Source organism: Lycium barbarum, chromosome 2, assembly GCF_019175385.1.
Source record: "Lycium barbarum isolate Lr01 chromosome 2, ASM1917538v2, whole genome shotgun sequence".
Lineage (NCBI taxonomy): Eukaryota > Viridiplantae > Streptophyta > Magnoliopsida > Solanales > Solanaceae > Lycium > Lycium barbarum.
Window position 1 is genome coordinate 38,130,850 of NC_083338.1, and position 14,208 is coordinate 38,145,057.

The 14,208-nt window shown below is 36.1% G+C and overlaps 1 protein-coding gene across 1 annotated transcript; it reads left to right on the plus strand.

Moving 5' to 3' along the window:
* The first annotated feature begins 1,890 nt into the window (after positions 1-1,890).
* LOC132629458 (F-box protein CPR1-like) lies at positions 1,891-3,361 on the plus strand. Its single transcript, XM_060345082.1, has one exon. It carries the CDS (start codon positions 2,056-2,058, stop codon positions 3,229-3,231), a length of 1,176 nt encoding a protein of 391 aa, XP_060201065.1. The 5' UTR covers positions 1,891-2,055; the 3' UTR covers positions 3,232-3,361.
* The last annotated feature ends 10,847 nt before the right edge of the window (positions 3,362-14,208 follow it).

Below are 14,208 nucleotides of genomic sequence, written 5' to 3' on the forward strand. Positions count from 1 at the left end.
CGTTAGTATGATTGTTGGCATTGTTGTTGATAGTTTGGCCGGGTTGAATTCCCGGATTGTTGTTGATTAAAATTGGCCAAGTTGAATTTTTGGGGATGGTGTATTTACAGGGGAAGTGCTGCCTAAATTTCGGTAGACAAAGTGTTAGTTTGGGATGAATTTCTTGGATATTCATAACTAATGTTTGTATTCATTACTATTGTTATTGATTTTGGGAAAGCCAAGAGTTAAGTTGAGTTGACTAAGGAGACGAACAAGGTATGTAAGGCTCGCCCTTTCCTTTCAAGGCATGATTCCGACGTTAAGATTTCATATTTGTTTCCATATCTCCTTGATCCCGAAAGTTATATGTTGTGATTCCGATGCCATAAATTCGTAATTACTTCCATACCTCCCTTGTCTTCAAAAGCTAAAAGTCTAGGGTCCCAAGATGCTATCCTTCCTAATAGCCCGTAATGGTTTCCAAAATGTCTATATCTTTCCAAGGCAAAGGTGTATGAATTTGTAAACTCCTATGACTACGATGATGAATATGTTTTTGTAATGATAACGATGATGTCAAAGAAAAGAATATGTCTAGAATGATTATGACAAGAATGATGGTATGCTTGAAAGCCTTAAGTTAAGGATTCAATATGAAAATAAGAATAATGAATTAGTTCTTGAGTCCAATTCTATTCCTTGTTACGACTCGATTTTCTAAAGACTCCAACGTATATGAATTAATGTTTTATGAGACTTATGATCTTATTTTATGATTTCTCTTAATGCTATTCTTTGTTGATAGTCTCGCCTTATGATACTAGTCCCTTCAAGGTGAGACACGACGATCCTGATTATTCCATAATGTAATCGGAGGTTACCGACCTTACGTCACTCCGATAAAGTTATAGCTTTTGATTGAGATCTTATGCATGCTTAAGTTGTGATAGTTACACCGTGCCTAGATGGCCGGGCATGTCACCGCTAAGGCGGGCAGCTATTGGATGATTACACCGCGCCTAGATGGCCGGGCATGTCACCGCTAAGGCGGGCTGCTATGTTTACACCGAGCCTAGAGGGCCGGGCATGATCACCACGAGTGGGCGGCACGAGATGATTACCCCGGACGCGGGCTAATGATGTTACGTGATTCAGACAGGGTATGTATGTATGTTTAAAAGTAAAAGTGAGCATGCATGATTCCGCCTTAAGTGGCAGACAGTTATAGACATGTCTTTATTCTTATTTTTCGTATTGTCTCATTGTGTTATTGTTCATGTCCTGTTCATATTATCATTTTATAATTCATGCCTTACATACTCGGTACATTATTTGTACTGACGTCCCTTTTTGTGGACGCTGCGTTTCATGCCGCGCAGGTACATAGGTACACGAGTTTGATTCCTAGGAGCTTCTCCAGCAAAATATCGGAAGTGCTCCAGTTGTTCCGGAGCTCCAGTTTATTGGTACTACTTTTGTGTACATGTTCGGGCTCGGCTGCACCTGGCCCATCTTGTCACTATATGTATTTTGTTTAGAGGCTCGTAGACAGATATGTACAGTTAGATGCTTCAGAACCTTGTTTGTTCCCGTCATTTTATAATATGTTAGTAAAATTTATTAATATACGTTTATAATAATTCTATTAATGATAGTATTAATTAAAGAAATGACGATAATTATTTATACGGCCCACTTAGTAATAGGAGTACGATACGAGATAAGGGGTGCTCGGTACAAGTATCGGGTACCCGTCGCGGCCCCTAGTTGGGTCGTGACATTTATTTATTTTTCTGTTGTGGCTCTTAAACAAATTAATGGCTATCGATAATTATTAGTATACCTCTCATTGAAACGAAATTGCTGCATTGGAAAAGTTTTCGGAAACATTTCGGAACCACGAAACACCGGATGCTTAGTTCCCTATGGATCTTAGTTAGCGAGGAATAAGAATTGGGATACATTTGAATGAAATGGCCAATCCCACACAATGAAGTGCTAAAGCTCTTCATTTATGATTTATGTAGAATCATCACGCTTCTGAGTGAATGAATATTAGATGGTAAATAATACATGATGGCAGACGGAACTATGAAAAAATATCCTGAAGATGTGGTCATTCATATACTTTTAAGGCTTCCAGTGAAATTTCTCTTGCGATTCAAATGTGTCTCAAAAACTTTTTCAACACTCATTAAATCTTCCAATTTCATCAATCTTCATTTCAACCACACAACTTTGATAGATGATAACATTCTCTTGAAGCGCTCCTTCAAAGAAGATATTGAAATATACAAAGCTATATTTTCTTTTCTTTCTAGTGATGGTGATGGTTACCTGAAATCCATTTACCCAGATCTAGATTTGCCATATATAAAAAGTTGTATTAGTATTTCAAGTGATAAACTCATCGGTCCAATCCATGGTTTGATTGCTCTGATGGATCCAATTACCACCATCTTGTTCAATCCATGTACTAGAAATTATAGACTGCTCTCGTCCAGCCCTTTTGAAGTTCCGAAGGGTTTCTCTATATCCATTGAAAGTGGCGGGTTTGGTTTTGATTCTGTAGTTAACGATTTCAAAATTTTTAGAATTGTTCAAATTTACACAGAAGATCGATACGGATACGATGAAGAGGTAGAGAAAAAGGTTGAGGTTTATGAATTGGGTATTGATATTTGGAGAGAATTAGATCATGTTGATCCACAATTGCCCGGGTTATTTTGGCTGACTTCTTCGATATTTTTTAGGGGAGTCTACCATTGGATTACAACTTCAGAAGAACTCGAACCGATAATTCTTTGTTTTGATATGAGCACCGAAATTTTTCGCAATATGAAACCCCCTGATACTCGTGAATTTTCAAATGGAACACTTCATAGCCTCGTCCTCTTGACTGGTTCTCTAAGCTTGATTTGTTACCCCTGTTTGGGGCCCATGATTGATCCAGCAAAAGATCTGATAGAAATTTGGGTAATGAAAGATTATAATGTTTATGAGTCTTGGATTAATAAATACACAGTTAGAGGTCTTCCTACTGAATCCCCATTAGCAGTATGGAAAGATTATTTATTGTTTTTTCAAAGCAAAAGTGGATATTTGATGTCGTATGATCTTAATTCCGATGAAATCAACGAATTGACATTTCACGGTTGTCTGGAAAGTATGCGAATTATAATTTACAACGAAAGCTTGACTCCAATTCCAAGAGGAAGCCAAAGTAACTCACAAGTTCAAAACTTTTAGGGAAGGTATAACTCTCTCATTTTTATCTTGATATACTATTTATTTGTGAAGATTTCATTACATTATTTATGCAAAATGAACACCTTTCGAAATATCATGTCGTTTTGTTAGAAATTTTGTAAGATGGAGCTTTCCTTTCTGGTCCCTTTGTATCCTTTATTCGTTGAGTTTGCATTTTGCTCTCTCCTTAATAATTATTAGAGAAATATTTATATTATTAAGTTATTTTTATCAAATATACTTTGAAAATTTAACTTTGATTATTATTACACGAATAGATTTTGGAAATAATAATTAATGAAAAGGATAACATGAAAAGAACAATTAATTTTCTCTTAATTTGCTAAAATGAACAAGTAAAAAAGAAAATTTATTTTTAATACATTTTAAGAAATATAATTGTAAGTCCCCAAAACTTTTAATCTTGAAATTGGACCAAGATTGGAAGAGTGGGGACCACCCGAGGACTTCAAAGTCAAAAATTTATTTAAATCGACTAGAATTGGTGTGGAAGTACTTTGAACTGTAAGGGTGAAAACTCAAAATGATTCAATACTTTAAAGTGCGACAACAACGATTGGAAACAATGTCTTGTAAAGAAGCCTAGGATTAGTACGATATCCCATGGGCATGACAATGAGTATATAAAGTGTGTCGGAAGTGATTTAAGGTTTAAAGAGAGCTCTAAAACAAAGTTTAGCGGAAGCTATGTAATGTACTAATATTTTAAGGCAAAGGGCCAAATTTACCCTCCATGTATGGTTTATAGTTTAAATTCACTCTCCGTCAAAGATTGGGATCAAAGTTGCCTTTCCGTTTGGATACTTGTTATATTTTCCCTTTAATGGATGAAAGTCCACATCACAGCAAGAAAATTTCCACGATGGATTGCCACATCATAAAAATTCCACATCCAATTTCCACATAATATTAAACCCATCTTTTCAGAGACAAGAGAGATACCCACATAGGTGTAAATTAACAAGTCTACAAGGGGTGCTCTCTTCTCTCTCCTACTCAATGCAAACCCTAAACTAACGTAGTCACCATGGATGCCACCACCGCCGGTTAACCGTCAACGGCGGTTGGCCAGCTTCTAACAATCTCTTCACAAACCCAATTCCCTCCTTTACCCAATGCACATGCTCCGCTTCCTCTTCATCCACTACAATCCAACTTCTACAGAACACTAACCCTATCCCTGTGACAAATTATGCGCAAACTATCCTAAACAGGCAAGTCTCGTCTTCCCAGATTTAATGTGATCCTATCCCTCAGAAAAGGATCACATATGTTGATGGAATTACTTATGTGAAGTGGACATCGAGTGAAGTTTCTCATGTGGAAGTTCTTGAAGAGTTACAATATGCTATTGTTGGTAAGTTTTTGTATGGTTGGCCTGAACTTCAAGAACTAAGAACTATTATTCCGGAGCAATATGGGGCTAAAGGAAGATGTCAAGTAGGGTTTTTCAGAAATAGGCATCTGTTAATAAGATGTTCATTGATGGATGGCCTTTTGGTTAAAATCGGAAGATGGTTCTACATATCAAATGAGACCTCTTATTTATGATTCCAAGTTCAAAATAGAGGAGGAGATTACTTCTGCTATGGCCTGGATCTCTTTTCTAAATTTGTTGCCCACATTCTTTGTGTAAGAGTCCATGTTTACACTTGCATCTGATTTTGGAAAATCATTGCAACTTGATTTGGCCACTGTTAATAAGGTAATGCCAAATTGTGCAAGGGTAAAGGTTCAAGTGGATTTGCTATCAAATGTTTCGAAGTTTGTAATGATGGAGATTGAAGATGATGATTCAAAAGAAGTTAGGGATGTTAAAGTGAAGATTCACTATGATTATTTACCAAAATATTGCATTGAGTGCATGTTACAAGGCCATGCAGATGAAGAATGTAGATTATTGCATCCAGAATTGGAGAAGGATGTAAATGCAGAAACACTTGGATACATCAGTTAAGATCAAGGAGAAAATAGAGGAACCAAAGCAACATAATGAGGAGCAAAGGATAGTTACCCATCAAAGAAACAATCAGTACAGGAGATACAGAGAAAGACTGGTGCAGAAATTTGTACCAAAAGTACTGCCTAGTGGAAAGGTGGTAACTTATCCAGGCGAGACAAGGTACAAAGGTGAAGCAAATCAAAGAAGGGAGGAAGTGATAGAGAAATCATTAAAAGTTGGAGCAGTGGTTTAAACTGAACTACAGGGAGTGCAAAATGTGTAGGATGCAATCATAGAGAGTCAAAATAAATTTGATGTCGTAGCCAATATTGAAGAAGACGGTGAGATGATGCAGAAAGAAGATGATCCTGAATGTTCAAAAAGTCAAATGGAAAGGCAGATTGCAGATACTGGTCATATAACTGAGAAGTTGAGTATCAATACTGGAGAGCTGGTAAATGCAAACAATGGGAGAATGATTGTTGGAAACAAGGAAGTAATGAAAACTCAAAATGAAGAAGTAGTGGCACATAAAAAAGAAGCTGATCACATGGATGAAAGGGAAGTACAAAATAATGCTTCAAAGAGTAATCATGTTATGGTCAAGATAATGGTTAAGCGAAAGTCTGAGGATGATAGTCAAATGAAAAGTATTGTTGATGCACTTGAAGAGCAGAATCCAGCTGAAGATGATATTCAAATAGTAAATATGGCTACAGAAGGCACAAATAACCAAGAAATTCTAAGAGAGTTTACCAATTTCGAGAGTAGCACACAAGAGACACCTCACACAATAGAGGTGGCATATACTCAGCCTGCAAAAAAGATGGAATCAGAAGTTATTCATATGTCTTGTGAAGAGGGGCAAGGAGTTGAAGCCTGTGATCACAAAATTGATGAAAATGGTGTAGAAGTCAAAATGCAACAACAGATGATGAGGTTGCAATGATAGAAGGCTAGACAAAATCACAAGAAGATTTGATTCAATTAGAACATACCAAAGGAGAAACAGATCCTCAAGCAGGTGAGAAAAAAAGTGTAGAGGTCAGAATATCAGGTGAAGAGGTTGCAGTAACTGATGTCCAGAAGGAAGCACAAGAAGATTCCATTCAATTGGTAATTATCAATGGAGAAACAAATCCTCAGGCAGGTGACAAGACAAATATTGTAATTGGAGATGAAGGAGGAGATCATATTGGTTGCTATCCTAATAAGCCCCAAAACACTCAACATTCAACTGCATTAGTGTTAAAGGAAGGTAATAAGGTTCTTGCAGTGTCTAAGAAGTCTTCACCAAACAAAGAACTACATGACTTGGTTTCTCATGATTCGAATAGTATGGGGGACAACAATATCACAGAAGGAGATAAAGCTCAGGAAGCAGAATTGGAGTTAGTAGAAGAGGAAGATATGAAAAAACATATAGAAGAAATCAGCAAGCAGGCAGATATAACTCCTAATCAGGAGCACAAGGGCAACAGGAAAGGGATAAAGCACAAGGTTACTGAAGTTACCAGAGTTTATTCCACTAGGACTCTATCAAAGAAGAGAACAAGTTCTAAGCTTAGTTCTTGATGATGTTGAAATCTTTCATTTGGAGCATAAGATTAGTAAATACTTAAAAGGCTTACCATAGAGTGCAAATGTTAAACAAACATCATAAGTTTGCTTTGATAGCATTAATAGAGCCTTTTCAAAATTCAAGACAAATAGGTAATTATAGAAGGAGATTGAACATGAATAAAATCGGTCACAACTGCATTGGAAAGATCTGGTATTTTGTGAATGATGGGGTTGAAGTTGGAACTTTGATGGATACTGAGCAACAAATTTCAATTAAACTATACCTGCAGAATAGTGGTCAATCTTTCATCAATACCTTGGTTTATGCAAAGTGTGATGCTGCATAAAGGCTACAACTGTGGGATGATTTATACAATTTGGAAAATCACAGCAATTTTCCATGGCTAATTGGGGGAGACTTCAATGTTATCATCAATGGGGAAGAGAAAATAGGTGGACTTCCTACCTATCCAACTGAATATGAGGATTTTGCATTTTGTGTGAATTCATGTAAGCTATCAGAAGTGAAATTCAGAGGGAGTCCATTCACCTGGTGGAATGGCAGAGCTGGTCATGATTGCATCTTGAAGAGGTTGGATAGAATTTTTGTCAATCAACAATTCCAGGATTGGCTAGGAAACATGAGTATGGAGCATTTATCTTGAAATAGATCTGATCATGCACCATTATTTCTATTAACAAGTGATCAATGCCAAGAATATCATAAGCACTTCAGATTTTTGAAGTTTTGGTTGGAACATGAGACCTTTATGCAAATAGTGGAGCAACATTGGGAAACTTAATATGTAGGGGATTCTTTCATTACTTTCAAGTTGATGATAAAGAATTTGGGAACTGCTTTATCAACTTGGAGTAGAGAAACATTTGGAGATGTATTCAAGAACCTTACAATAAGAGAAGATATAGTCAAGATTAAAGAACAACTGTTTGAAGAGGATCCATCTGAGGAAAATAGAATAGTGTTGCAAATAGCACAAGCAGAATTAAAGAAATATTTGCATTTTGAAGAGGAACTTTGGAAGCAAAAATCTAGCATTCAGTGGTAATTAGAAGGTGATAGAAATACTAGATATTTTCATAGTCTAGTAAAAGGAAGAAGGAAAAGACTTCAACTAACCAGAATTCAGAATGCAGATGGTGAATGGTTAGAGAAAACTAATCTAGTTGCTGCTGAGGCAATTGCCTTTTATAAAGATCAATTCACTCAAGAACAAACCTCTATAGATTTGAGCTTATTAGAGCATGTACCAAGGAGGATCTCAGATGAACAAAATGCTACCCTTTGTGCCATGCCATCACTGGAGGTTAAAAATGCAGTTTTTGCACTATCAGGAGACAGTGCTTGTGGTCCAGATGGATTTTCTACAATTTTCTATCAAAAGTGTTAGGATATAATGGGAGCTGATGTTTATAATGTGGGTAAGGCTTTTTATGACGGACAAACACTTCCAAAGTCAGTCACTCATATAAATTTAGTCTTACTACCTAAGAAATCCACTATCAACACTTTTGTAGATCTGAGACCAATCAGTCTCAGTAACTTCATTAACAAGGTAATCTTTAGACTGCTGCATGATAAGCTTGAATGTATATTGCATTTTTTGATATCAAACAATCAGTCTAGCTTTTTTAAAGGAAGGAACATAATTGAGAATGTCTTGTAAACTCAAGAGCTCGTGACTGAAATTAGAAAAAGAGGCAAACCAACGAATATGATCATCAAACTTGATATGACAAAGGCATATGATAAAGTTTCATGGAGTTACCATATCTAGGTGTTGAGAAAAATAGGATTTGTAGAAGGTTATGTGGATATGATTTGGAGAATAATAGCCAATAATTGGTACTCAATACTGATTAATGGTCAATCACATGGTTTTTTCCATTCTATAAGGGGAGTCAAACAAGGAGATCCATTGTCACCAGCTTTATTTATTTTGGCTGCAAAGGTTCTATTAACTACGCTTAACTCCTTGTTTGATAATGACATGTTTAATGGATATGGGATGCCTAAATGGAGTTCTAAATTAAATCACTTGTCATATGCAGATGACACGATAATTTTTGTCTCTACTGAAAAACAATCACTGCAGATGGTAATGAAAGTTCTCCAGGAGTATGAAAACATATCAGGTCAAAAAGTAAATGCTGCTATATGCATAAGAAGACAACAATTCAGATTGTTCAAGAGGTTCAGCAAGTGACAGGTTTTGAAAGAAGCGAATTCCCTTTCATCTATTTAGGTTGTCCCATGTTTCATGCAAGAAGACAAAAGTTATTTTATAAGGAGATTAAGACAAAATTAATGGATAAACTTCAAGCATGGAAAGGAAAGATGTTATCCTTTGGAGTTAAAGCTGTTTTGATCAACAGTTCTTATAAAGCATACCAATTTACTTACTATCTGCAATGATTCCCCCAAAATATGTTATTCATGATTTTCACAGCCTGTTCAAAAAGTTCTTTTGGCAAACTAAGGAAAAAGGGAAAAGAAAACACTGGTCTAAATGGGAAAATCTGTGTTTTCCAAGGCAGAAAGGAGGAGTAGGATTCAGATCATTATTTGATGTCTCCAAAGCTTTATTTGTTAAATTATGGTGGAGATTCAGAACAAGTAATACTTTGTGGTCAAACTTCATGTGTAATAAGTTTTGTAAGAAGTTTAGACCAACTGCTGCACAATGGAAATGTGGTTCACAAACTTGGGAGATGATACTTGAAGCTAGGGATGAAATGGAACACAATATTTGGTGTGAAACTAAGGATGGTTCGGCATCAGTATGATTTGATAATTGGACAAAGCTTGGAGCATTGCATGAGATCATTCCATCACATGAGCAAATAAACCAATCTGTTGGGGAAGTGAAGGAATTAATGGAAGGTGATCACTGGAGCTTTACAAAAATGCAGGAGTTACTACCAGACAACATTGTGAATCATGTTAGAGAGGAACTGGGAGACTTTGTGGGAATAGAAGAAAGAGATCCACCACGGTGGAAGATTACAAGCTCTGGTAAATTTTCAGTTAAGAGTGCATGGGATGGTGTATGGCCAAAAGCTCCAATTGCATAGTGTTTTGAAAATCTTTGGACAAAAGTAGTGCCATATAAAATTTCATTCTTTTTGTGGAGAGTTTGGTTCAAAAAACTGCCTATTGATGATATTCTCATGAAAATGAATATTAATATTGTATCAAGGTGTTGGTGTTGTCAAAAGCAGCAGGAAACTATGGATCATCTGTTCATTACAGGTCCCTTTGCATGTAAAATATGGAAATACTTCACCTCAGCATCAAGTATGATAGAGCTTCTCATCCAAATAAAGCAGACAATACTGATCTGGTGGAATGCCACATGTGTTGCAAGACTAATGCCTTTATACCAAACTGCACTTGTTGTGATAATATGGCGGATCTGGATGAGTACAAATAGAAGAAGACATGGTGGATTAGTGGCATATACCAAGGTTATACATGAGATTAACAAAGACATGCATCTTCTTTTTCAAAAAAGATATCCTTGGTTGTAGAATTGTCCCAAAACATGGCCTTTGATGGTGAAAGCATTGGAAGAATTTCAAATGCCACTCAGATTCAACAAGGTTATGTGGAAGCCTCCAAATGAAAGTCACTACAAGTGCAATGCTGATGGAGCATCAAGAGGAAATCCAGGACCTAGCTCAGCAGCATTTTGTGTAACAAACCATATAGGAGATATCATACATGCAGCAACAAAGAGATTACAAAATACTACTAACTTAATAACAGAAGTTCTAACTATCAAGGAGGGGATTGAATACTGTGTTGCTCATCAGCTATTTCCTGTAACAATTGAAACTGATTCCCTAAGAATGAAAAAGGTGCTAGATGGTATATGGGAGGTACCATGGCGTATAGTAGTGGAGGTTAGAAGAATTCAGCATTGGAGAAGAGGAAATGCAGTTCATGTGGAGCATATATGGAGAGAAGGAAGCTGCTTGGCTGATTATTTTACGAACCTAGTTTTTTATTTTACCTGTACAATACAATACAGTAATGTTCAAGATATACCAGCAAGAGGCAGAAAACTAATCAATACAGAGAAGGCCCAAGTACCAAATCAGAATCAGGTCCTCAGCAAAACAAGGTAGCAACTACCACAACATCAACTAGTGCATCACAATGATAGGGAATACAAACTGGAAATAGTTTTGTTTCCAGGGTGTGGTATTAACAAAAGTTCAGTTTGCTGGAAACATAACTATATCTAGTTGGAGATACTACATTGTGGAAATTCAACATGATAGAAGACAACAATACTAAATGATCAAGTAAGGAGCACACCAGTTCAAAGAGTTGGATGCATTTAAGTTTGAAGCAGATTTCTGAATTTATTCTCAAAGTTTCAAGCTAACTATTACAAATGCTAACAGGATTGACAAAACTTAGCAACTACATCCATATATGCCTGAAGATGTCTTCAAGTGATTTGATCCATTCTACCTGTGAGACTTGAAGGTGTGACATGATGGATACAAATCAAGGCACATGGATTTCTAGTTATTAAATATTGTTGCTAATGTTAGCATATGTTACATAGTTAGCTCTTTTACTTTCTAGTCTTTATTTCTTTTTCTAGGCTTCTTTCTTTTGATTCCATATTTTTCTGTAAATATTTGCTATTAATAAAATCCCGCTATTTTGGTGGTTTTGATTTAAAAAATAATAATAATATTAAACCCATCAGATTGCCACATCATAATCTGACCCGTATATTAAACCCCATTAATATTATTTCAACCCTACTCCCTTTTTATTTTAGGAAAGGTGTGATTAGCGATCTTGTGAGAGAAAAAGGCAGAAATCAAGTTCTTTATTTTTTCTCAAACCAGAGGTTGGACAAGAAGACATAGTTTCCTCCATCGTGTCCCACATAACTAGACTGAATCCTTTGCTTGGTATTTCTTACTCCATGCACCGCACATAAAAGAGGGACTGCTTGGAAATAGAACATAAGGTCAAAATCATGATTCAGATTGGTGATGCAAAACAGGCTCAATCAGAAGATGGCAGAAGTTGCCTCTAAATTTGAAGTTACGAATTGTAGCTTCATCTACAAATTCTACACCCAAGAAGATTCTTAGTCACCTGTTCCCCATGCTTTGCATCCTTATGCTTGTACATTAGACACAAATAGGAAACAGTAACCTCAACTTCACAAGACAAACTAGTACCAAAGAATTAAGATGCACATTTTAGGGTTGAAATAATATTAATGGGGCTTAATATACGGGTCGGGTTATGATGTGGCAATTTGATGGGCTTAATATTATGTGGCAATCTGATGAGGAAATTTTTATGATGTGGCAATCCAACGTTGCAATTGTTTTGCTGTGATGTGGACTTCCATCCATTAAAGCGCAGTTATAATAAGTATCCAAGCGAAAAGGGAAAATTTGATCCCAAACTTTAACGAAGGGAAAATTTAAACTATAAATCATACTTGGAGGGTAAATTTTACCCTTTGCCCAATATTTTAAATGAGCTACCACAAGGTCAACTTAAAACACGCATATTTCCTAGTATATAGAGAGTTATGGGCTGAACTACCTACTCGTTTTAAGGTCTTCGAGCCTAGTTTCCAACACATCAAACCATTTGCCGTTTGGACTTTCCTACAGGGAGCTATGATGATTTTATAGGAAAGTAGAAAAAGCTGTAATTTGTGCGTTCGAGGACATCCGCTAAAATTAGAATTTGATAAAATAAATTTATCTAGATATTTTAATTTCTATGAAATACTAGTGTGTGTATTAAATTTATATGATATTTTTAAATTACTAATATTTTCAAAAGTTATTAATAAGTCTTGGTATGTATTGAAATTAACTATGAGGGTTGTTCATTATTATAAGAGGTAGATTGATAATGAGATAAGGTCAATTTTTCTTGGTTAAAAATGCAATCACGTATCAGCTTGTTGGCCACAAGCATATGATAAGATAATGATGACAAACGGAGTGAGCACTGGAGAAGTTGATTGTATTGTGGTGAACGGATTAGCTCCTACGGGAGATTCATAAAGTGATGATGAGGATAATTGTAGGTTTTACAACTATTAAGAAATATAAAGCAGTGAAGGCAAACCAAAATAAAGCAGCGGAAAAAGGATTAAGAAAATATAGAAGCATAAGAGTTTATGATCCAGTGTAAAAAATTTCATTCTTTATTGAATCAGCATCTCCTAATTTAGATAGTCGATATACGAGTAAAAATAGGTAAAGCAGCCCTATTTGCTGTCTTGAAAATCGGAAATGACTGACGGTTCCCAATAGAATAGGAATGCAACTTTGACTAGGAGTCTTATCTAAAAAATCTGGAGAAAAATAAAATAAACACGTGCATTCCTTAAAGCAACTTTTAACACTCCTCCTTGCTTTAGGCGATGCAAACTCCAATTCTCTACCTTAGAAGCACGAATTTGCTAAATGGAAGCGGCTTAGTAAACAGGTCGACTTGCTGGCTTCAGACATGCAGTATACTAGAATCACTTCTCCCTTTTGCTGGACTTCTCTCAAGAAATAGAGCTTGATATTGAAATGCTTGGTCTTCCCATGATACACCGGATTGTTTGAGATTGCAATTGCTGCCTGGTTCTTGACAAAAATCTCAGTAATCCGTCTGTTCCATATTTAAATCGCACAAGATCTTTCTAAGCCATAAGACTTAGTTTAATGCTAATGTTGTTGCTATGAATTTTGCTTCTACAATGGATTGTGCAACAATCTCCTATTTCTTAGATGACCATGAGAAGAGTCCTAAACCTAAGCTGAAACAATGTCCAGAAGTACTTCACATATAATCAATAGATCTAGCCCAATCACTATCTGAGAATCCAAACAACTTCATGCTTTGACACTTCTCAAACTTTACTCCATAGTCAACTATACCTTCTAATATTCTTTTTACTACTCTTAAATGCATTTCACTTGCACAATGCATGGAACAAGATACGAGACTTACATCATATAGAATATTTGGCCTTGTTGAAGTGAGATACATTAAGCATCCGATCAAGCTTATAACCTTCATCAACTTTGTCGGTGTTATGAACAAACCGGAGGGCCGTGACGGGCACCCGAAGCTAACCTACAGAGTACCTCTTAACATACATCTCATAATCATATCTTAATGGGCCACATGGCTAATTCATAGTTATCATAAACTGTAAGAGATACGAGTTCAATAAATATATGCACGTCTATATAAAGATCATCAACCATGCCTATATGTACAAGCTAATAAGGTTGCCAATGATATACAAAATATTAACAGGTGTGGTTATAGAGCATCTAACTATACACACTATCTATGAGCCTTTACATGGAGTGCATAACATCATAAAGACCGAACAGGACTCTGCCATGCCCATACATGTACGCAAAAGAATAAT